Source organism: Anas acuta, chromosome Z, assembly GCF_963932015.1.
Source record: "Anas acuta chromosome Z, bAnaAcu1.1, whole genome shotgun sequence".
Classification (NCBI taxonomy): Eukaryota; Metazoa; Chordata; class Aves; order Anseriformes; family Anatidae; genus Anas; species Anas acuta.
Window position 1 is genome coordinate 13,829,264 of NC_089017.1, and position 23,794 is coordinate 13,853,057.

General features: G+C 46.6%; 2 protein-coding genes and 1 long non-coding RNA gene across 3 annotated transcripts; 1 reads left to right on the plus strand and 2 right to left on the minus strand.

Moving 5' to 3' along the window:
* The first annotated feature begins 54 nt into the window (after nt 1-54).
* On the plus strand, nt 55-13,226 carry LOC137848130 (uncharacterized). The gene is made up of 3 exons (XR_011091189.1): nt 55-247; nt 7,023-7,199; nt 8,077-13,226. It is a non-coding gene; the product is annotated as an uncharacterized lncRNA (long non-coding RNA).
* Nucleotides 13,227-18,404: 5,178 nt separating this feature from the next.
* On the minus strand, nt 18,405-19,546 carry MCIDAS (multiciliate differentiation and DNA synthesis associated cell cycle protein). The gene is made up of 3 exons (XM_068666434.1): nt 19,142-19,546; nt 18,939-19,049; nt 18,405-18,803 (listed from the first exon to the last, which is right to left on the minus strand). Exons 1-3 carry the CDS (start codon nt 19,340-19,342, stop codon nt 18,405-18,407), a joined length of 711 nt encoding a protein of 236 aa, XP_068522535.1. The 5' UTR covers nt 19,343-19,546.
* A 1,580-nt stretch (nt 19,547-21,126) lies between these two features.
* CCNO (cyclin O) lies at nt 21,127-22,612 on the minus strand. Its single transcript, XM_068667203.1, has 3 exons — nt 22,213-22,612; nt 21,856-22,041; nt 21,127-21,768 (listed from the first exon to the last, which is right to left on the minus strand). The coding sequence occupies exons 1-3, from the start codon at nt 22,465-22,467 to the stop codon at nt 21,127-21,129; spliced, it is 1,083 nt and encodes a 360-aa protein (XP_068523304.1). The 5' UTR covers nt 22,468-22,612.
* Nucleotides 22,613-23,794: the final 1,182 nt, after the last annotated feature.

The following is a 23,794-nucleotide window of genomic DNA, read 5'->3' on the forward strand; positions in this document are numbered from 1 at the left end:
CCCGGGCTGAGCGGCGGCGCCAAGGAGCGGCGGCGGCGGCGGGGAGAAGCGGGGCAGGGGCGGGAGGGCGGCCGCCACCCTGGGACGGGACCCGCTTTGGGCCCGCGGGGGGCTGAGGTTTTGTGGCGTGGCTCCCCAAAGCCGAAGCTGAGCGGAGGCTGAAGGGGCTGTAACGCGAAATCAGTTTGCTGTAATGTCAGAGATAGAAATCAGCGAGAAGCCGCGCAGGAGCGTGTTATCCCGGCAGGTGAGTTGCTGACTCACTTGTTTTAAGGTCACCCCTAGTCACTTAGTCACTCGTTTCATCCCCAACTACAGATTTGGTGGGAAAGATGTCAAACGTGTGTTTGCTGGAAGACAGGTTTAGATAAATCCAAAGAAACAGGAGCAGGAAAAACAAAACAAAACAAGAGTTACCACTACATATATGTTCCATATGTTACCCAAAATAAGTTCAGAACAGTACTTTTTCAGCCTTTATAACATGTATGTATGAAATTTTGGAGCTAGGCCACTTGAGTTTTCAAAGCTGAGAGCCACACAGCATTGTAAAAGAGCCCGTTTTCCCCCATTCTAGCTTTGTGTCTTAGAATCAACATTAAAGGTGTTAATTTCTAAAGTGTGAAGTGCGATGCCAGTTACAGAAATGCAGTCAGTTTCCTTCTCTTACGGTTTCACTCTTTTGCCCCAGAAGAGATTTTTCTGACTTCCCAGTTGGGAACGTCCTGTTTGACAAAAGAAGAGCTCTCCTGCAAAAATCTGCTCCTGTAAAGTCCCGTTTTCCCAGTCAGTTCAATTCCTATAGCTGCCTGTGTAACACCTGGGAAAGAGCATCATACAAGCACAATAACAGAGGGGAATATTTTTATTAATACCTATTAGTTCTAGGCAAATCTTAGATATCAGAGGTAGAGCTATTATGCCAAATCAATGTGAAATGTTCAAAAGCACTATTTTATTATCTCACTGTTTATTGGTAAGGACAGAGCTAAGGACACCCGGGCTACAAAGTGGCTGAGTCACTCAAGATCATTTTAATGCTTGCTGTGAAACAAACAATACACGTAGCACGGCAGGGCTTCCATCACAAAGGCTTGTTTGCAATGCTTCAGGTGTTCGTTTAACTGAACATGAACTCTTCCTACAAGAGTAATGTTCAACAAACATTGCCAGAGAGTTCCTCTGCACAGCCACTGCCCAACAGCAGCTGCTGGCATGCACTGCAAAACCACCTCCTTTTAATACACAGTGAATCAGCAAGACTCAAACGAAGCGTATCAAACAGTTACCTATTAGACCAGTGTCTGTGCCTCTGATGAAGCTTTTGCTTAGTGAAACTTAATGAGAAGCTTCTTTCAGATGAGCAAGTCTGTAGCAATGCCATTTTACATGGGACTAATTTGTCTCGCACTGCAAGGAAAGGGTTTGCAGTCTGAGAACTATATGGTCACAAATCGGAATAAAAGCCAGAAGTCTTTCAAAGTCAACAAACTTTTGTTTCAGCAAAGTAGAATTAGGATTAATCAAACTTCAGTGGAGAGAATATTAAAAAATATTTCACAACCTTTATCCAAAATAATTATTATAAAGCAGTTTTCCAGTTGTCATAGTCAAGTCCAGTATGTTCCTAATTTTATTAAAAAGTGAGAGCTTTAACCTGGTGGGAAAGTGTGTAATTCAGTTTTATAGAAACAGAAGTCCCTTGTTGAATATGATTCTGTTAACCCCACTTGCTGATGCTTTCAGTATGCTTTGTCCTGTGGAAGCAACTCTAAGTTCTGTTGAGAGCCTGTTTGTGTTCATCCCCTGCACACAGACCTGGTGAATGAATCACAGGCCAACACACACATAGGCCTTAGTCATTTTTTCTGTGCGTCATCTTCGTTACACCAGGCCTGAATTTACTCATCTTGTAGCTCAAACTCTTCTTCTTGCAGCTTGAGAAAAATAAATGAGTTGCAGACAAAGGGCAGTGCGCAAACTATTCCCAGCGGCTGAGTGACACCTGGTAACTTGTTAGGCCTCTTGATGATAATGTAGCTGCTACCTGAGAATCCAAGAGGGAAAAGAAGGTGAGATTAGCAGAGGAAGTTGTTAAAGAATAAGTATGTGACCCACTGCAACTGGTTTTACAAGCAGTGATTCCTGCCCGACAACCTTCAACTCGTGCATACAGATACTGTGAACAAATTTTTAAGAAAAGATTTGGAGGTTTTTCTATAAAAGCTTCTGAACACTGATTAACAAGTAGAAAACACACCAAGATATTCTGTATGTGCTGGTAGCTTTAAAAGAACTAGATCCTGAAATAAGTTGATAGTAGAAAAAAATCCAAACATAAGCAGCAGTGCCGTAGTGTGGCACATTCACACCTGCAATTGTGAATTGCTTTGTGTTTGTTAAAATTGATGTATTGGAATGTTGGGTAGGTTTTGTAACATGAAGGATATCCTTAAAACTCACTTCTTCACCTGAAGTGCCTGCCATTTAGGAAATGACCTGATAGGTGAGAGCTCTGTTGTCACCTAGGGACATGACCTGAATTTTAAAAAACACAGTTTTGTTTTCAGACAGCTGTTCATAGCTGAGCATATAGCTTCTGAAGTGTTTCTAGCATTTCACTAAAGCTTCTTCAAAGTGAAATAGAAATATAGAATCATTAGGGTTAAAAAAGACCTCCAGGATCATCTGTGCCAACCATCCCCCTACCACCAATGTCGCCACTAAACCATGTCCCTAAGCACCACGTCCAACCTTTCCTTGAACACCCCCAGGGACGGTGACTCCACCACCTCCCTGGGCAACCCGTCCCAATGCCTGAATGTTCTTTCTGAGCAGAAATGTCTCCTCGTTTCCAACCTAAATACCCCCTAGCACAGTTTGAGGCCATTCCCTCTAGTGCTATCACTGGTTACCTGCGAGAAGAGGCCAACCCCCAGCTCCCCACACCTTCCTTTCAGGTCACTGTAGAGAGCAGTAAGGTCTCCCCTGAGCCTCCTCTTCTCCAGACCAAACACCCGCAGTGCCCTCAGCTGCTCCTCACAGGCCTTGTGTTCCAGGCCGTTCACCAGCTTCGTCGCCCTTCTCTGGACACGCTCCAGGGCCTCGATGTCCTTCTTGTAGCGAGGGGCCCAAAACTGAACACAGTACTCGAGGTGCAGCCTCACCAGAGCAAAGTACGGGGGGACGATCACCTCCCTGGTTGTGGAAAGATCATCATGATTAAATATCTTCATTTCACTGCAGACTCATTTTAGGCTCCACACTATGGAACATAGGCAGACAATTGCTAAGTTATTTCACTTACATACTGGAAATGTAGATTTCCAGTATGGAAATCTAGTATTTCCAGTATGGAAATACTAGATTTCCAGTATGGAAATGTAGATTTCCAGTGCTCAGTTTTGAAGTTCATTGTAAAAGCATTCCCTTCGCAAACTGTGCAATTTGTCTCTGATGACAGTAGATGGTGCTAATATGTTGCACTTGGTAAATCCTTGAAAGAAAGGATCATCAAATCACCATCTCAATCACATAGTAATTTATGTTTTTTTTTTTCTCATCTTCTTATCCTTGAGGTGTCCATTCTAATTTGTCATCAGCATCAGCAGACTCAGAATTTACTGAGGTAAAATACCAGTTTACAGTTTGAAGGTGAGATGTGGATATCAATAGCAAGCTTCACATGGTTATCAGAGAATTAAGCAGTGGCTGAAACAAGACTTCAGGAAAAGTGGATTCCTCACACACAGACTGCTGACCAAGCAGTAGAGGTTCAGGTATCTCAGGATGTGGTAGTGAGGGTGCTCTTTGCCAAATGCTTGCTGACAAGAAGTGATGCTAGCCTATGCTGAGCTCTGACAACTAGAAAGATCACAAGAAGTCATAGAAAATTGTCTTAAAGCAACTGAATCACAGAATATCCTGAGGTGGAAGGAACCCACAAGTATCACTGAGTCCAACTTCTGGCTCCACACAGGACCACACAAACATCAGACCTTCTGTCTGAGAGCATTGTCCAAATGCTTCTTGAACCCTGAAAAGGAGGCCCCAGCTTTGTCTGGATCTCACAGAGCAGAGGTCTTGAGATATGGACATTTCTTAATTTTTCTTCCTATATTTATTCACTGTTCTCTCTAGTGTTCAGCCAGTGTCCCAGAAAGATCCCAGTCTTGTTGCCTGGTTAGTTATTTCAGTGCTGAGATACCTGTGAGTGGATTAGAGGAACGGTTCTTACAGTGGTGCAGAGCAAACTAAAGACTGGCAGTACTCATAGACAGTGGTTTCCATTTGCAAAAGGCACCTTTGACCCTCAGGTGTTTCTGACGGTTGTGGTAAGGAGAGAAAGGGTGGGGAAGGAAGGAAGGAATCAGGAAAGGGAAGGGATTTGCTTCAGTTCATGTGGCTGTTCTCTTCCCATCATTTCACACTTCGTGAGCAATCATTGTTTAGGTTCCAGTACGAAACGTTGTTGACTAGGCAACTGGAATATTCTGGCAGTGAACTCACAGCTTCGTTTTAGTGTACAAATCATGGGTTATTAAGATGTCCTTGAGAGTACAAGGGTGACAAAAGTTCCTGTTTCTTTGCTGGGGCTTACCTTAAGCCATGCACTTAACACCTCAGTCTGGTAGTTTGCTCATCAGACACTTTCTTTCACTTACCTTCACCAGCACAGTGAAAGTGGATGGGAACATATGGAGAGTGAGCTCTGGAAATGCCTGTCCACTGTGCCACCTCAGTTGACCCTTAACACCTCAGACACTGAGGAAAATTTCATTTCCTATGCAGACAAGCAAGAAAAATAGACCTATTCCTTACGTGCTGCATTCTGTCGCTGCAAGTGACTGCTGCATTTTCTGGATGGCCTGACATAAGAACGATGGAGCACCATCTTTACATTCTTCTGTCCTTTGTACGTTTGTACCACATCTTCCCATTACTTGAACTTCTGTTATTTCCAGTGTTAAATTCAGTGATAAATACTAGCCTACTCAACAAGTGTGCATTAAGTAGACCAAAGATCTCCTTAGTTCAAGGAGGAATTTGTGTCAGCTCTTAAGGGTTCTCATTGGTATAAAAACAAGAAAAAATAAAAACAAGAAAAGAAGTGTACCAAGTGATAACTGCTGGGAGGGAGGCTGTTTGACTTCTAATGCAACATCCTGTTGACTTCCAGGATTGTTGCTTTTAATGTCAGCTTTACCTTTCGTAAACAATACATTTCACAATCAGTTTTTTCAGTGTCAGAATATAGTAATTTCTTCTTCTCTCTGTTCAGCTGGCAGATCAAGAGCTTTCTTTCTAGGTCATCCTTCTCTGTGCCTTCCTGCTAAGTTTCTCTCTTCAGTGTACACCCACTTTCTCTGTTTCTATGCACATTAAGAATCCGTTTTGGCAAGGCACTGCTACAAAGACTGCCTAAGGTAGGGCTCCCAGCACGGCAGAATCCCGCGCTTGCCCTGCGGGCTGCGCACAGCATACTGCAGTTTGTTTGCCTTGGCTGCACGCCAGCCCAACTACTGAACCTCTGTGTCTGTTGCCAGCTGCCAGCTGTGTGTCTAAATGGTATTTCGACCTGGAATCCAGACATTCTGGATTAACAAACTGCCAAAATGCTGCCAAGACACAGTTCTTTCCAAAGCTTCTCTAGCAACTTCTGTTGGTAGCACAGGACCTAGTCCATTACTGGTACCAAACCCCTGTAAGTCACAACAAAATTACATTACCTAAAAGCTAATTATGTGTTTGAATAATTACGGATTGCAATATCTCTGAGGCTTGAGGAACTTGTAGATAATTCTTCTCAGGTTATCTTCTGAGACAGGGCAAGGTTTCTAATATCATTTCCTGTGTAAGGGCAATTAAATATACACACTTAAAAATGACTATCATCTCTCTTTGCAAACATGTTTCAATTAAATCATTGCTGAGAGCTTCAGCTCCAACACCTGTGAATATCTGGCTACTTTTTTTTTTTCAATCTCTTTTATTATGATGACTGAATTTACGAAGATCAAACTGAGGAATAGAAAGCCAGAGGTCAAAGTGATTTATTAATAATTGGCAACTTTAACATCAGTTTTGAAAGGGTGTGCTTATTCCCATTGATGCCCTTGTTACCACTAGCTTATTCGTGTGTGCTCATCTGATTTTCAGTAACATATGGGATATTGCTCTCTTATAACTTTTTGAAAGCATGGCTATTGAAGGAACATGGAAACCTGTATGGTCACATCTCATTTTCTAGTTCAGGGATGCATATTGAGAAAAAAAGTGCTGATTACTGTCATTGTCAAACACTTTAAACTAAACTGATAAAAAAAATAATAATAGTCTTCAGGGAAGTATATTTACAAGCCTTTAAAAAGATCTTTGTTTTGAAACATGGGTATTTACTGTTTATATTCAGTGAAGGTTAATGTACTACCATTGTGAAAAGGAGATGAGTGGTGAGCTTCTATTCCGTGATGGACAGCTGTACCCTCTAAGGAACTGTCTGAGGATTCACTAGATTGGATCATAAACTCAAAACTGACTGTGCATTATAAATGAGCTGTGAAGAAAACAGTTCCATAAAAGTGAGATAAGTTAATTGAAGCAATTCTCCATCCAAAACTGAATTTATTTTGTTAACAAGAGAAATATTCCTGAAATTCTGTCACATCTCTATGCCACTTCACATGGAGAAAAGTCTCCAGCTTCCATTCAAGAAAACAGTATTCAGGGAATTCAGACAGCCTATATTGTAAGCTAAGTTTTAAATTACAATATATTTCACTGTTTCTGTTGTTGTCATTCACTTGTTTGCTTGTTTGTTTGCTAGCTTTGGTTGTTTTGGTTGGGTGGTTGGGTCTCTTTGAAGACAGTCAAGACACTGACCTTGCCTTACTATAGATGTTCATCTGGTTCAGCTCTTCCAGCTTTCTAAGCTTCCAAAACCCTTTCTTGATATTTAAGGTGTGGTTATAGGTAAAATATCTCTGTCCATCCACAATGTGTGAAATTCTCTCACTTCATAGTAGATACAAGCCCATTCTGGATCATCTTAGAGGGCCTGTTTTCTCCAGTTCTGTAAAGACTTCAGCACTGCTGGATTCCTGAGCCCACTCAAAGAACCTCTGAGATAAAGGAGGTGTATGAATTTTGCCAGGAAAAACAAACTGGCTAACAAAAGAAGAGAGGAACACAACACCAAAGTGCATACAAATTGAGCTATATTGGGGGCTATCAGACCAGGCAAGATGATAGAAATGATAGAAAACATTTATCAATAAATGTACCTGCAGCTGCATGTATTATTAGTAACACCTTTCACACAAGCAACCTACTGTAAGAGGTTCATCTATTTTTAGCCTCATCTTTTCCTTTCTTCTTCAGTTTCCTAAACACACTTGTTCTGCACTGCACACCTCTGGATATCCTGGAGCACATGCTGCCCACTACTGTGATATGGGATAGCTCTACTTAGAGTTCTGAAGAATCCTTTATAGACTTGCCGGTTACATGTCTCTTACCACCTGTGCAGTCATCTGTAGGAAACCAATGATTGCAACCAAAATGATAGGATTTTCCTAAGAGCAGAAATAACTGATTCAGGGCTTTAAGATTCCTGGTACATCACAGGTTGGATAGGGCCTTTGTAGCATTGTTTACCTCTCACTACTCAAAAGGATGCAAAATGCCCCAAGGATGTAAACAACAAAATGAAATGTGTTAGAAAGCTTCCTTCATCTATTTATTTCTACCTGAGAACAGTCTGAGTTAGAGAATAACAAAAAATACTGCTTTGTTGCTGTACAGTGGGATGCATTAAGCACAGAGGGGTTAACCCACTGTACAATTTATTTCCATGAGAGAATGACAATATAGACCGGTTTCAAGGGAAAACTTGTCAAGTCATGTAATGTTTTCAGGCATTCAGCATTGGTCTATATTAATAAACAGTCCTATGAACTCTTCGCAGGATTCATTTAAAGTTAGAAGCACCAATACTTGAAGCAGAGAACTGATCTGCTCATTTTGAGTTAGAGTGATATTTTTCTGTGAATGTTATAATTTCTTTTTTCCTGCCAGTACCAAACGACCATCCACTGAGACATCAGAACAGCTACAGACCACTCCTGCCAGCACAGAGTCCAGGTGGGGACAGTGCTTGACTTTCTGCCCTGCGCTGAGTACACACAGCGACATGCACTGGGATCACCTACACAGGGCCAGAGGGAGAAAGAGGAGCACCCCAGAGGAGATACAAGGCCAAGAAATTCCCCATGCTAAGCTGCCTGAGGGGTGCATTAAGCACAGGAGGCTAACCCAGCATTGCAACACCAACCTGCAGCCACCTCTGAATTCGTAAGCTGAAGATCCAGGACCCTTCCTGAGGTTTCTTCCAGCTGCTCTTTGAAAAGGCTGAGAAAGACTTGCTGTTTCTTGTCTTAGCACACTCAGGTTAGTGCTGCTTTCCACTACCTACATTTTATACAGGAGCCTGTTAAAGCAATTCCCCCAGGAAAATGGGGAGATTTAGGTCCTGCACCCTAAACTGAAGCTAAGAGGTGCCTCAGCCCCCGCTGCCCTGATGAGTGTTTAACCTTGCCTGTGGGGGCTGGTTCCTGCTGCAGGAATGTGGGATTTCTTCCTGTCCCCAGGGACATAATCACTGCTTAGTTTTACCCAAACTAACTAGGTAAAAAGAGAAACTATGTCCCTGTGCAACCCTGATGCTTTGACTGGTTGTCAGCTCTGTGGTTATGTTTTGGAGCATGGATGTCTGTGGTCTGACCTCTTTACTGGTGGATCTGTGAAAGCAGGATTGCCATCCCTCAGCTGCCAAATGGTCTTTCATGAAGCAGTTTCATCCATTTACTATTACCTGAAACCCTCTGAATGGTGGTTGCTTCATGACACACTGTTGGGTTCTTGCAGTTCTTTCATTAATTCTTGCTCATTAGACCCACCGATTCTTCGGAACATGCATTCTTGAAATAAAACTCCTATTGTCCTGAGCAGATTTGTTTCTGCTTTGTGCCTGCTCCCTTTTTGTTTTAATTCTCTCAGCAAGTTCTTTCTTTCCAGCCTGGATGATTTCCCCTCTGATTGATTGTGATCTGAAAATAGTCCATTGTGTAACCTAAAAGTCCCATTATTAACGAATATTTGGTAAATGTGGTACGGTCTGGCTGATTGCAATATTCTTTGCTGGCATAAATTGGATATGAGCTGGAGTAAAATCTGTTTACAACAACGGAGAACTTTGCTTTCTGCACTGAAAATTCACAAGTTTATAAGGTTATGTGGTCACCCTCAATGAGACCTTCTGGTTAAAAAAAAAAAAAAAAAGTGTCATTGAAATACAAATACTGCTCGTAGATTTAGACATAGATTTAGATAATTAGATACCTGCAAGTTAGACTCTGACATAATTCTTTTGATATCAAAAGCAGTTGAAACAGATTCTATGGAGGCAAAGTATCAACATCTGTAGCAGCAGCAGAAGTAGCTGCCAGCCAGGCATTTGTGCAAAGATGGTGATCAGACATACGGCAGCGTTTCCATACTGGGGTTGACATTGTTTATGTCAAATTAGGAGTTCCTAGTCTAGGACACAGCTGCACAGGATCCTTGGGGAGTTTTATGAAAGAGGATAGTCCTCCAGAGAAAAAAATATATAAAATAAAATAAAATAAAATAATAAAATAAAATAAAATAAAATAAAATAAAATAAAATAAAATAAAATAAAATAAAATAAAATAAAATAAAATAAAATAATAAAATAAAATAAAATAAAATAAAATAAAATAAAATAAAATAAAATAAAATAAAATAAAATAAAATAAAATAAAATAAAATAAAATAAAAATGAACACAGTGCTAAAGCCACCATCTCTATCATTATCTGGTGCCCTCTTTGGAGACATGAGCAGAGATTATCACATCTAACCTCAGGCAATTTCTTTAGAAATATGTGGTGTGCAGTAGTCTTCTAAAGCAGCAAATAAAGTTACTGCCTCTATGTACTATAATGAAAATTCAATTTTGTATTACCTACTTCTAATTTGTCCCTAACCTTTGCCTTCACCTTTTTTGCCTTAGCTGTAAATACTGCTGCTATATTTCTTGCTTAGTGTGTGTCATCTCCCTCTGCTTGTTCTTAATGCTTGTTCTATGAATTTAGTGTTTTCTCATTGAAAAATCTCGACTGTGAGCATTAAAAAGCAGTGTAAATCCCTCAGTTCTGTTCTTCACATACTGTTTTGTTTCAGTATTGATATTCACTGAAGAACTTTTGCTTGTGGTCATAATCATTTCTAAATCAAGGCCATGTGTATTTACTGCAATGTAAACATAATTGACAAACACTGATTATCTTGAAATTATGACCCACTTGCTAATTTGCACTGTACTGAATGCTGGTAAAATGCCCCCGTTGTTACACGGGTATGTTTGCCTTGCCATAAAACATACTTGGAAGTGTTTCAATTAAAAACAAAGTGATTTGATTAGCCTATGGGGCAATTTTCAAAAGCATCTGGCACTCCTAATATTCATTAGACTCATTGACTCTTCCCATGTGTTGCTGAAGACTTGGAAGAAGTCCCCGTGATACAGAAAGCCTTAGTGGCTGATCTGGAAGAAGAACATGGGCAATGCCACAGATGCCAACAGAGTTCTGCTTTTTTACACCCAAATCTTTTTCTGTAATAGCAGATAGATGTATACCAAATGTCAAGTAACAAAAGCCCAGTTTTGTTGCCTCCACCAGTTCATGGAGACTAGATTTATCAGTAAAACTGAAGAAAACAGCCTGGTATACTTGAGAAGTTCATGCCTTCCCACCTGTGTAGCCTGATTCAAAGGCCACAGAAGGGAGTGACTGTCACATTTATTTCTTTGAAGGGGTTGTGGCAACTATGAACAAGCCAGGAAAAATATTAAAGAACATTCAAAGAGATTCAAGAGGACCATGGGGATTTCCAAGTTGATATCTTAGTAACTAATGAGGAAACAAACAATTGGGACATTAATTATTTCATAATCTTCAAACTTAACTTCAGATGCTGAATGTGTGCTAAAGTAAGTTAAAGAATTTGTGTAGCACATGTAGCAAACTTGCTTGTTTGCCTTTGGGGAAATTGGGAAAAGCCTTTCTAAATACCCACATCTTTAATTCTTCTTACCCAGTTGTTTGTTGAACCTTTCTGTGAGAGGTTGGTTGGAATTGGGGCTCTTTGCACTAATGGCTTAGAGAGGAAGTAGTACAAAAACAATTTGATAAGGAAAAAGTTCACATGTAATACGCTTAGTTGCATTAATATCTTTTTTTTTTCTTTTAAATAACTATCCATGAAGTTCTGTGAGTTTTCTGCCACCAAACGGATCATAAAAATGAGCCAAAAGGATGGACACTTTCAAAAAGTGCCTTTGGGAAGAGACTGAGCTTATAGAACATACAGCAAACCAGGACTCTGCCTTTGTGGCTCAGGGCACTTTTGACTCAAGGCAAGTAGAGAAGCATACTTTTAAAAAGGAGGAAGATGGTGAAGAATAAATACATTACTGAGAATTTTTTGGTTTCACTTAAAATGAATTTACATATAAACAGACAAGCTGTATGTATTTCTGTATGTATTTCACGTATTTTGCAGCTGATGACTTGATAAACTAAATTAAAACTTAGCTCCTGGTGCTGTGTTCACATAATTCGGTGTAAATAAAGCTGCAGCTCTCTGTCTAAGCTGTTGCACATCATCCACCATCCATCATAATCTAGGAGGTCTCAGAAATGACCATTATGCTCCTATCACCTCTCCTCTTGCTGAGAAGAGACAAGTTTGAATCCTTTATCCTCACCAGAGCACAGCTTGCCAGCCTGCAAGTCTGAGCAAAGGGAGAGTGGCCACACTCAGGATTACCACTTAAACATAGTGTCCAGTTTGCCTCTACTGATGATTTTGCCTCTACTGATGATTTTTGTGATGGCTCCTCCATCAGTGGGCTGACAGTTTCATTGCTCCACTAGAAAGCAGTTTTCAAGGGGAACTATGACTGCAGACAGAGAAACAGGTAATGGGTAATGAAGACTATCTCTAACCTGTCTTTCTAACTCAGGAACTCTGTTCAATGGAAATCCTGTGCAGAGAAATGCACTAGGAGAATTGTTGTTTGCATTTTTTTGCTCAAACTGAATCATTTCCAAAATTACAGTAAATGGACCTGAAGTTACAAAAGCAGATGGCAGATGTGCAGTGAGGAGCAGTGGTTTGTGGTTTCTTGCTTTTTGTTCTTCCAAACCCAAAACAAGCACACTGGATTTTCAGGAGCAGTTTGTAATCTGGTAGATCACAGGACTGCAGTCCAGCCTAAGGTAAGAAAAGGAGCAGTGTACATGGATAAACACTGTGATTCGCCTGTTTTTCTAACATCTTTGAAGTTTCATATTTTCCATTTCGCAAAAATTTTAATGGCACAAATCCAAACAGAACAGAGAGCCCTTTTACATTTTCTTTGCATTTTTGAAGTGCTTAGGTTTGATCCAGGAAGAAAATCATACACAGGTGAGATGAACTTTGCTTATCTATTAACACCACACATGCTTAGCTGCAGTTCAAACCTTATAACTTTCATTGAGTGACTGTCTCTTGTTGGACATGTGTTCAAATGCCTTCGTAGGATCCCAGAGTCAATGTTGAAACTGCTGACTAAAAATAGTGTAACAATAAACTGAGGTGTGTCTTTGGTACAATAAACAGATTAATCTGGCTAAATCTTTCATTAACATGGAAAGAGTTTAGGATAGTAACATAAATTATATTTTTTTTGCTTTGTTTAAACAACTCTATACTGTTAGCAAATTATAAAGAATACTTTTTGTACTGAGGTTTAATTTTGGCATGCTAGATATCCTTTCTTACAGTAAAATAAATAAATCAATTTAAAAAATCACCTTACATAATCTTAATAATTATTAATATATCTTTAAAATGTTTGACCGCTTGAAACTACAGCTCAGTCATCTGCTGTAGACACTCAAAGGATTATTGACAGTAGTAGAAATTGAAGAGCTTCCCTTGTCAGCTCCACCTCAGCTAAAAGAAGGCGAATCGGGGAGAATGAATTTGCTTGTTCATGCTGTATTTGTTACCAGGATTGTAGACAATGGAGCATGAACAAAAAAAAAATATTCCAAAAGGAGCTACGATTCAGAGTTGAATTGTTTGGATAACATCCAGTGGTAAGTAACACAGGGAATCCAGTATTTCATAGCACCTGCTAAACAAATAAGTGTAAATGATAATAATTCTTCTATTTCTGGGCATCAAAAAAAAAGTTTCTGGGCAGCTTTTTGCTGATGACGTATTCATAAACTCAGTCCTTTTTTTCTAAGTCAAGGTTGTGTAAGAGTTCACACAAAAGCAACAAAAGCAGCAGCACAGTGTTTATGAATGTTTTCCACGGGTCATGGTTATTCTTGTAGGTGTTGATTTTGGCCTTAACCCAGAACCCCAAAATGAGGCACAAAACCATTTAATTTTGAGGATGTTGAATCCATTCCTGACAGGGAATTCTACTTACAGCAAATATTTAAGGTAAAACAAATACCTAGCTGCAGATCCTGATTCCATCTGCTCTGAGATTTGTTAACATTTAAATGGGATTTTTCTGTGACATGTGAAGAAGCAGACATGCTGTCCTAGTTGATCTTTTTGAAAGGTAGCGCAGTACTTCAGAGGCTAAAGCAAGTGTTATAATCACCTACTGCCTTGGTTTTAATGCCATACATACTGAAAACAACAGAAAGCTTTACTGTTTGTAGATATTCCACTCATTTTTGTTTCCCTCTTTGCTTTACTTCTTCTATCAGCTGGCCCCCCACCACACTGGGGCTGTGGCAGGAGGGTGCAGGAGCTGAACGTGGGGTTACGGTGTCTGAACACGGGGTTACGGTGCCTGACACGACTCTTCTGGTGCTAGCCTGTGTCCTGGTGGAAGAACAAGGTGAGATGGGATGACCAGAGAGGCAGAGGTGGCTACCTGAGACTACTCGTTAGCTCACAGGGACTGAAGGCCTAGAAAAAAGGGAGAAACTTTGCTGCAATGGATGGCAAGCAAAATACATTAGAAACTCTTCAACTCGCCTTCCTGGTATCCTGCATTCAGAAAATGTTTCTACAGGGCTTCTCTCCGGTGCTGTGATGCCACGCTTCTGCCCCAGCCTGTGAGCATAGGGCCCTGCAGAAAAGGAATTGCCATCACATTTGGTTAAAGGAGGAAGGTGTCTAGCAGGTCTCCGTCTACCTTTCCTCAGCGCTATCATAAATGGGAACTCACACCATGTCTGGGACAACTTGGATTTCGGGGCAAATCCTCAAGCTTTACCAATCTGTGCTGCAAAGCACTGACAAAAGGGCTGCTGTGCGGTGCTAACCAGCTCTGCTTAGAAAAGAGGATGTTTCTCTGTTCAAGGATATTAAAGAGAGAGGATTTAGTCACAGTAAATGCCTTCCAAGAGAATCAGCCTGCAGATTTCCAGCTACCCTGTTTCAGCAAGCTACCCAGGCAAGAGATCCCGAGGCTTTACCAAGAGTGATCACCACGTGTGAATAAACCTGAAGACACTTCTTAATTTTATTTTCATAGTGTTTCCTTGAAAAGTATAAAGTAAATATTGAAAATAAATAGTCACTTGCTATCAAAGTTTGAACAGGTGCTGGATGTGAAGCAGACTGTAAGACTGCTTCTGAAACACCTATGAAACAGCTGTGCCAAAGCAAACCACAGCCTCTTCTGACCTCACTAGCTTTATTTTTTTGTTAAGACTGTACAATGCAAAATGTAAATAATGGCCACTGACCAGAAATTAATGTTTAGAAAAGATGAGGAGGGCTGCGGCTGTCATATAAAACTGACTGCAAAATACTTGTCTTCTCCCTCAAGTTAGATATAGTCGTAACTGTCTTTATAAAAATATTCAGGAAAGCAAGGTTAGACGTGTCAGTAAAATTCCATTTCCAGAATCACTGGACAGAAGAGCCAAGCCCAACAGTGTTGGCTCACTCCTAGTGCCGTAGCACCATAGCTGCATTGCGACCTGGCCTCTACAAGACTACAAAGCCTCCATGCCACCCACCAACATCCAGGGGCTGTGGAAAACCCATGGGAGCACCCGGTGAATATTTCTGTGGAACTCAGCTCCGTATGAATGATGGTTGTAGGAATATGTGTGCTTCAGAAATGGTAGCCAGCCTAATTAAATGAATTGTAGAATGGTTTGGGTTGGAAGGGACCTGAAAGACCACCCATTTCCACCCCCCTGCCATGGGCAGGGACACCTCCCACCAGACCAGGTTGCCCAAAGCCCCATCCAGCCTGGCCTTGAGCACCTCCCGGGATGGGGCAGCCACAGCTTCTCTGGGCAGCCTGTGCCAGGGCCTCACTACTCTGAGTGAAGAATTTCTTCTCAGTAATGATTCTGTGGTTATGTGTAAGTTCACACCAAAGAAAGTGCATTTTTATTCCAAATGTCTGGAGAATATCTAAACTTTGTGGACAGGCAATGCTTCATCCGTAGGACACATTGAATGACCTCAGCAACCCTCCAGGAAAGTGCTATGCTGATATCTAGCCTTTGGGCTAGACAAAGAAGCAGGCAATATTGCCAACAAAAACTGCTTTCACAAATTATAATTATACCAGAAGCACTACGCCTTTTCTAAATACATCTAGTCAGGTCTCCTTTTCCTTTGCTATCTTGAAGCTACCTAAAATTTTTGACCTGTCATGCACCTATTTACTAAAAGAGAGTTCCTCTTTCTAGTATTTCTTTTTTATCAAGCTGTATGTAGAGATTTGGTGCCATGTTTTAGTTTACTCCTAAACATTTTTATCCAATGAAAAGCCGAAGTGTCCAGAACAAGGCTTACTTGGACTTGTCTTAAACTCAAGACACAGTCCTTAAAACTGTTCTCTGACACTGCCCCCAAATTAAAAGTTGTTCTCAAATTAAAATCTCCTCCTCAAAGTGTCCCCAGGTGTCCTCAGCTCTGCACCACCACACTGCATGGATGATGCACCTCCCTGGAGGGCGTGAGGAAAGGAGAATGAAGACAAACCACATATCCATGTGCTGTTCGGTGCACCATGCCTGCATTTAGTATCCTTGCCCCATGCATTGCGGCACATATCCCACCCCATGCACTAAAGCTAGATCTCATTGGGCATGAGGTTTCCTAAGTATATGTGAGTCTATGCCCAGAGGTGGTGGCCTCCCAGCTTCTCTGGGGAATTGAGGCACAGCAGGAGCAAGTGGGAAGGGGCTGAGCTCCATCCCCTCTCCCCAGACCAGCTCCCACCTGATGGGAAGGCAGAGCGCAGGTAAAGTCATTGTGGAGCTGCTTTCACCCGTGCGAGAGGCTTGGGCACTTATTTTGGAGTTCCTGTATAGGAGCGGATGGGTAGGTGTGAATGTAAAATAACACCTTGATGTTTTAACAAGGAAAAGTTGATATTTTAACACAAATATGTTGTGGTGTTGCATACTACATGATGTTACATACCAAACACCTCCTCCTTTTCCCCATTATTTGTGTCTGATGATGCTCCCCTGAGTCTCAGCGAGAAGCACTTTGGCCTCATTAGCCAATTAGCAGCCTGTCCGTCTAACAAGGATGAAGATAAAACCAGCCAAATGACACCTATGATCATTTTATATTACTGCTCAGAATTAGTCCAGAATATCTTTAACATGGAAGCATTGCAAATAAAAGTAGCCAGCAGAAACTTTTAACAGGTTAACTGCAATAATAAGAGAGTAAGCATGTCCCTGTAATTCTCAAAGGATGAAATAGCAGCAAAAACAATGCTAGCAATGATCAAACTGTGATTATTTTTGCATCCTACTGGAATTGTGCAGTTCTCATGTGTCACTATTTCTGAAGAATTAACATACTTACGAGAATTATGAAGTTGTTTGCACTACACGTGTTGAGTTTAACTTCCTAAAACACATGGAGAAGAGCTGTACTTATCCGTACAAGCTGCCTTATGTTACCAGTTTAGTCCCTGATAAATTTAATGCAGCCTGGTGCAGGTTTTTCCTCTCCTGTCTGCTGTTTTCATGCAGCATTTCTGCCAGCGTGGCAAAGGTCTTCTGCAAAATGAATGGCTCTGGATTTGTCCCAGGGTGAGCCTCAGCATGCCTCACCAGCACCATCCCTGCTAGAAGGTGCCACGGCTGCAGGCGGGGAGGACCACAGCTAGTGCTGGACCCCAGATGTGAAGGATCCCAGATGTGAGGGGCCAAAAATACAAAGGACCACAGGCACTCAGCCCTTTGCAGTTTCCTAGGAGCCACGTACCAACACATCGTGCTGACGAGAGGAGCCATTCCCCATCCTACTGCTGCCTCTGCTTGCCAGAAGCACAGCACTGAGGATGGGGTCACAGCTGCCTTAAGAAACCTCCCACTAAATGATGGTTTGCTGTTAGTGTGCATGGGCCTGCACAGGAATACTGGGAAATCTGAGCACTGAAAAGGGGAAAAATTGGTCTTTCCACAGGTACCAGCTCTCCTTCCTGGGCAGAGCACAATGCCTTCATTCATTGATGTGCCGCAGAAGACACCTCTGGCAGCATTTCACACGTGGCATTGGTGTCTCAACTTTCGAGGCAGTGGGTGTGAGTGAAATGTGTCTGCCTAGAAAGCCTTTAATTAATGTCATCCACTCTTCTCTTTGCTTGAGATAACATCACTGCACAGTAACAGCAGTGTGTTGCACTGTAAAGTTTCCTGCTTGAGCACATCGAGCAAGGAAAGGTTTGCACAGACACTCAGCTTTCTGCTGGTTTTGCTCCGATGAAAGCACACGTCCATACCTGGTGCAGAACGCTGTGCTTGCATCACACCAGTACAAACCAGGGGTCATTTTATGCACGATTTAATCATCACACTGAGTGCACATACACATCGACAGCAGCACACATGACTGACACACGTGCAGCTTGTAAACACTGTGGGTTTAACCACCACGACTGGGAGGCCGTGCTCCTTCCGACACAGCCGCCCAGGATCCCCATTCTCTTGCAGTTCAAGTTTCCACCGAGAGTTTTCTTTCCCAGCTGCAGCCCGGTGAGCAAGCCGGGCAGGATCTCGTGTGAAGGTGGCTCTGAATTCACCGTGCTCCTTAGCAAGCCACTGGTGGCGGGTCCCCAGCCGCAAAATCTCCATCCTCCCTGACACCCTGCGCTCGGTGCGAGGATGTGCAGAGCCTTCCCCTCTGCTCCCCCAGCCGGGAGAAGACCCTTTGCAATGCCTCCAGCACCGGTGAGACGAAATAAAAATAATAATAAAAATATTAAAAATTTAAAAAAAGCCTTCGTGCGCCATCCCGGGAGGAAACCACCCGGCTCAGCGCGGCACCCATCGGAAGCGGTACCCTCCGGCGGCCGTGCGCAGGGTGAAGGCGTTTCCCTGCGGGAAGGACAGCGTGCGGATGCCGCCCTCCTCCCCGAGGGCTGCCCGCAGGCTGCCGGCCCCCGGCAGCTCCCCCCGGCCGCCGTCGGAGGGGCGCGGAGGGGCGCGGGCGGGGCGCAGCCCGCGGAAGGCGCCGTGCAGGCGGGGCCGCTTGGCCGGGGGGCTCCCCGCCAGGCTGCGCAGCGCGGCGCGGCACTGCTCCGACACCGAGCGCAGCATCGGGCCCACCCCCGCCGCCCCCTCGCTGCCGGCGGCGGGAGGAGGAGGAGGAGAAGGAAGAAGAGGAGAAGGAGGAAGGGCCGCCCCGTCGGGGCACTGCGGGAGCATCAGCTTCTGCCGGGGAGAGAAAGAGACGGCGCGGCTTCAGGGGGCTGCCCCGCTCCGCCGCCACCCTGCTCGGCCCCGACGCCCCCCCCCAGCACGGCCCCGACCCGGCTCCCCCCCCTGCCCCGCGGCGGCAGCACTCACGTCGAGGACAGCGGCCAGCTGCCGGGCCTGGCTCGCCAGCTCCTTCAGCTGCACGTTGCTCTCCCGCAGCGTCGCCAGCTCCTCCTGCCTCTGCGCCAGGGTCTCCTGCAGCTGCGGGCACAAGATGGGGACACCCCGCTCGGGGCGCCGTGCAGCCTCCCCGTCGGGGGGACAAAGGGCAGGGAAAGCCCCCTGGGCCCTACCTGGCTGTTCTCCTCCAGAGCCTCCCCCAGCGCCCGCTGGTGCCGCTCGGCCGCGTCCTGCCAGCACGGCTCGGGGGGCTCCGGGCACGTCGGGGGGCACCGCGGCGCCTCCCCGATCCCCATCTGTGGGGCGCAGGGGCCGCACGTCGCCTCCTCGCCCAGGGACAGGTCGAAGTCGGGGCAGTCCAGCGGCGGCGGCATCAGGGCGGAGGCTTCCAGGGGGAAAACCCGAGGGTGTTAGCGCGGGGAAGGTGGTCCCGGCCCGCTTCGCCCCGATCCCACCGCGCCCTCCCCGTCCCGAGCATCTTCCTCCATCTCTGTGTCTCCAAAGCACTTCTGCGCCACGGCGGGCGCTGAACCCTCTAGGATTTCGCTGACACCCCCGCGGCGACAGCACAGGTGTGACCCCCCCGGCCAGGGCTGGATGAGCGTGCACCCAAAAATCAGATACACCAAAAGCAGGAGGAGACCGAGCGTGGGGGACGGGCAGGGAACGAGCCCAGATGCGCGCATCCCAGATGAGTTAAAACCAGCCACTTGCCAGATATGAAATCGTCGACGGCATCTCGGAGCTCCTGGAAGTCAAACTCGGGCTCATCCCTCAGCAGCAGCCCCTGGGGTGCAAAAGAGACGTGAGCAGGGCCGGGGCTGTCCCCGCAGCGCTCCCGCACCGACGGCTGCCCCGTCCCTGTCTCCCCCGGCCCCGTCCCGCTGCCCCCGGCCAGGGGTTACCTGCAGCGGGGCGGCGGGGGCGGCCGGACCGACGGGGAGGACGGGGCCTCGGGCTGCCAGCTCCTGCCAGTCGCGGGTGCTGAGCGCTGGGGACAGCGAGAGAGGGCGGTGAGGACGAGATGGGGGCCGGGGGCAGCGGGGCCGGGACGCTGCGGGCGGACTCACCGGGGGCCGGGCCGGCGGGGGCCGGCGGGGCGGCGGCGGCGGGGCCGCGGCGGGGCCGGGGCGCGGCCGGGGGGATCCGCGCCGGCTTTTTGGCCAGGCGGGCGGCCGGGCCCTGCACCCGGTTGGGGCAGATGCTGCCGAAAGCCCGGCGGCCGCCCGGCTCCATCGCGGCCGTTCAGCCGACGGCCGGCCCGGGCTCCGCGCTCCGATCGGCGCCGCCCCGAGGGTGCGGGCGGGCCGCGGGGGCGCGGGGGGACGGGGCCGGGCCGCGGGGTGCCCGCCCGGCCGCCCGCCTTCCCTCCGGCCCGGCGCGGAAACCTCCCGCGGCCCCGCAGCCCCCCCGGCCCGGCCCCTCCCGGCCCCCCCATTCCCGTCCCGCCGCCGCTCCCGCGCCCGCGGAGCCGCCCGGCACCGGCACCGGCGCTTGTTGGACGGCGCGGCCGGGGCTGCGCGTCCTAAACGGCGGAGGAGGGGCAGGGAAAAGGCGAGCGGAGCGTGGCGGGAAGGCATCCGGCGGTCCTTTGGTGCGGGACAGGCGATAAAATAAAAAAAAAACGGGGTGTTTGGGGGCTCTACGTCTCTTCTCTTGGTACCCCCCCACCCCGTGTCGCAGTGCCTGCTTGGTTAAGTACGAACGGAGACCGGCTGGAGCAAGGAACTATTTCTGCTACTTGCTTTATTGTGTAGTGTTTTCCTTTCTTACACTGTGATGAGTGCACCTTTTTTTTCTTTTTTTCTCTCTTTTTTTTTCTTTTTATTTTTTTTTCTTTTTTTTCCTTCTTTTCTTTTCCTTTTCCCTTTTTTCTTTTCCTTTTCCTTTTTTCTTTTCCTTTTTTATTTTTCTTTTCCTTTTTTATTTTTTTTTTATTTTCCTTTTCCTTTTCTTTTCCTTTTTATTTTTTTATTTTCCTTTTCATTTTTTATTCCTTTTTTTCTTTTTTTTTTCCCTTTTCCTCTTTTTTTTTTCTCTTTTCCCCCTTTCTTTTCTTTTTTCTTTCCTTTTTTTTTCCTTTTTTCTTTTCTTTTTTTCCTAGAACCATTACCAAGCCAGTGCACACCGTATGAAATGGAGAGTGATGCCAGCGGGCTTAACTGCTAATTAACTGCAGGGAATTGATTGCTGGGTTGATCTCTCCCTGTGCCCTCGTATTTCCACACACACACACCCCAGAAGCGCACGCACCCCGCGAGCAGACAAACAGCCGCAGGAGGTAAGTGGGAGAGGAGTTTATTTCGCGTCCCTGCGGCTCTCCCCCCCGCAGCCAGGGGCACTTCTGCGCCACGTCGGGCGGCAGCACCATGGGCAGGGACTGCCCGTTGAGGGCCACCAGGAGCTGCAGCTCGGCCATGCAGCCCCGCAGCAGCCCCTCCCGGTAGCCGCTGACCCGCAGGTCCAGCGGGCGGCGGTGCCGCAGCAGGCGGTCTGCCAGCCCCAGGCTGCCGGCGGCCAGCAGCGACGGGGCGTACTTGGTGAAGGCGTAGTCGGCCAGGCTCAGCTCCGCCACCCCCCGGGCCAAAATCCCGGCGTCGGAGGCTTCCCCGGCGTCGGCCCCCGGCTCCTCCATCCGCACCCGGGTGAAGTGCTCCAGGAAGAAGCTGACGGTGGGCGCCGCCAGGCTGAAGCCCAGCTTGTGCAGGACGATGCACTCCAGGTTGCAGAGCTGCTGGCGGCTGAAGGCGTCGCAGCAGAGGGCGAGGAGCTGCTTGACGCTGGGCGGGTGCACCTCCACCTGCGGGGGAACGGGAGAGGGGCTGCCGGGGGGCGAAGGGGCGGCCGGGACCCCCCCAAAATAAAAGTCTGGGGCTCTGCGCCGTACCTGCTTGCAGGCGATGAGCAGCGCCGTCACCCCCAGGAGCTGGAAGCAGTCGGCGGCCACCGGGGTGGTGGCGAGGAAGCGGTCGAGGGTGTTGACGGCCAGGCAGAGCGCCTCGAAGGAGACCCCCAGGTGGCGGTGCACGGGGATGAGCCAGCTCACCAGCTTGCAGCGAGCCTCCGCCGTCACCTGCCGCGACCGGGAGAGACAAGAGGGGACGGGATGGACGGGACGGGACGGGATGGAAGAAGGGGATGGACGGGACAGGAGGGGACGGGATGGACGGGAGAGGAGAGGATGGGACGGGATGGATGGGAGAGGAGAGGATGGGACGGGATGGATGGGATGGACGACCCCCACCTGCGGCTGCCGGGCGAGCGGCTCCCGGGGCTGGAAGCGGCTCTCCAGCCCCTTTCGGGAGCGGTACCAGCTCTCCCCGTAGTCGCGGAAAGCCTGCAGCTCCAGCCGGCTCTCCCCGGCCGCCTCCTTCTCCTCCTTCTCCTCCGGCCGCCGCCGCCGCCGCCTCCGGTCGGGTCTCGGCGGGCAGGAGCCGAGCCCGGAGCCGAGCCCGAGCTGCGGGGTCTCCCCGCGCCCCCCGCCCGCCGCTTCCACCATGGGGGCGGCCGCGCTGCCGCCGCCGGGCCGGTATTTGAGCCAAGGGGGCGGCGGGGGCGGCGCCGGTCTCCAAAACACAACGATCGCACCGCGGGGATGCGGCGGGGCCGGGAGGAGCAGGGCAGCGGCTGGAGCCAGCCCCAGCCCCAGCCCCAGCCCCTTTGGCACTTTGTGCTTGGGCCCTACCGAAAGGGACGGTCTCACGGGGAGCGGTGGCTGCTTTAGGTCACGCTGCACTGGAAGCAAATGAATGGGATGAGACCAGGAAGCACAGCACAAGTGAAAAAGGAGAAAAATAAAAAAATAAGAGTGCTTCAGTTCTCGATTCTTACTGACTGCTTACATCAGGGAGCACTATTTTAGACAGGTGAAGGGAGGGAAATCAAAGCGTTCCTCTAGTCTGACCCCTGGTTTACACAGCAGAGCTGAGGCCAGACATGGCAATTTTATCAGATATGGTCACACGATTCAGTGATTGCAAAGGGTAAGTAGAAGGAAATGCCCCTGGGTCAAAGCAGACTGAAGAAGTCAATAGGAAATGGTGAAGAGGGATTCAAGCAGCCCACAAACACAAGGGCAAAAGGGAAGAGAAGACAGGAGCAACACAGCTTACGGGACGGGAGCAGGAAACACTCAGAGGACGTACCCAGACCAAGAGGACTTTGCGCCTCTGGCACAAAGCACATTCCCCAGAGCACTGCAGCAAGAAACAGACACGGATACCAGCTCTGTGTCCGACGCGCTTCAAGAAGAGTGACACAAGTGTATTAAAAGAAGTGTTTATTAAATAAAGGGAACAGAGGAGAAAGTTCATCCATCCAGGAGAATACAGGCACAAAAGCTGCTCGCATACACTGCAGAAACAGAAAGCCACTGTGGTCTTTTTCTATCCCCATGTAAATTTTATAACTGTGCTTATCTATACACCACAGTTTGACCTGTTTCATCAGTTTTGCAGAAAACTGTTGGCCACTTAGGACAGTAACCAGTGCCCTAGTTACTACAATAAAACCCTTAGAAAATGAAAAAAAAAAAGATATTTCTGTAAAAGATTACAGAGCAGGGCATGCTTCAGAAACACAAAGAATACCTCTGAACTTCAACATTAACATACATCTATGAAATTGAAAAAATATATTCACCATGGTTAAGTAAGGGAGAAAATCCTCAAGGAAAATCAATGCTCTCATCACTAGGATTTAGCCATTTTATGACACTGATTTATGTGTGAAGTTCAAATCCAAAAGAAACAGGAGCCCAACAGTTCTCCAACTACTGAAATCTATCTCCAATTCATATTTCTAAGGATAGAAAAAAATACCTCAAC

Bases quoted from the DNA above. Each gene is read 5' to 3' on its own strand.
- MCIDAS (XM_068666434.1), bottom strand. From the start codon at position 19,342: ATGCCGCCGCCGCTGGACTGCCCCGACTTCGACCTGTCCCTGGGCGAG. The intron at 19,050-19,141 runs GTAGGGCCCAGG...TTGTGCCCGCAG, and splicing joins CTCTGGAGGAGAACAGCCAG to CTGCAGGAGACCCTGGCGCA. The intron at 18,804-18,938 runs GTGAGTGCTGCC...TCTCCCCGGCAG, and splicing joins AGCTGGCCGCTGTCCTCGAC to AAGCTGATGCTCCCGCAGTG.
- CCNO (XM_068667203.1), bottom strand. From the start codon at position 22,467: ATGGTGGAAGCGGCGGGCGGGGGGCGCGGGGAGACCCCGCAGCTCGGG. The intron at 22,042-22,212 runs GTGGGGGTCGTC...CGGTCGCGGCAG, and splicing joins CGCTCGCCCGGCAGCCGCAG to GTGACGGCGGAGGCTCGCTG. The intron at 21,769-21,855 runs GTACGGCGCAGA...GTTCCCCCGCAG, and splicing joins TGCTCATCGCCTGCAAGCAG to GTGGAGGTGCACCCGCCCAG.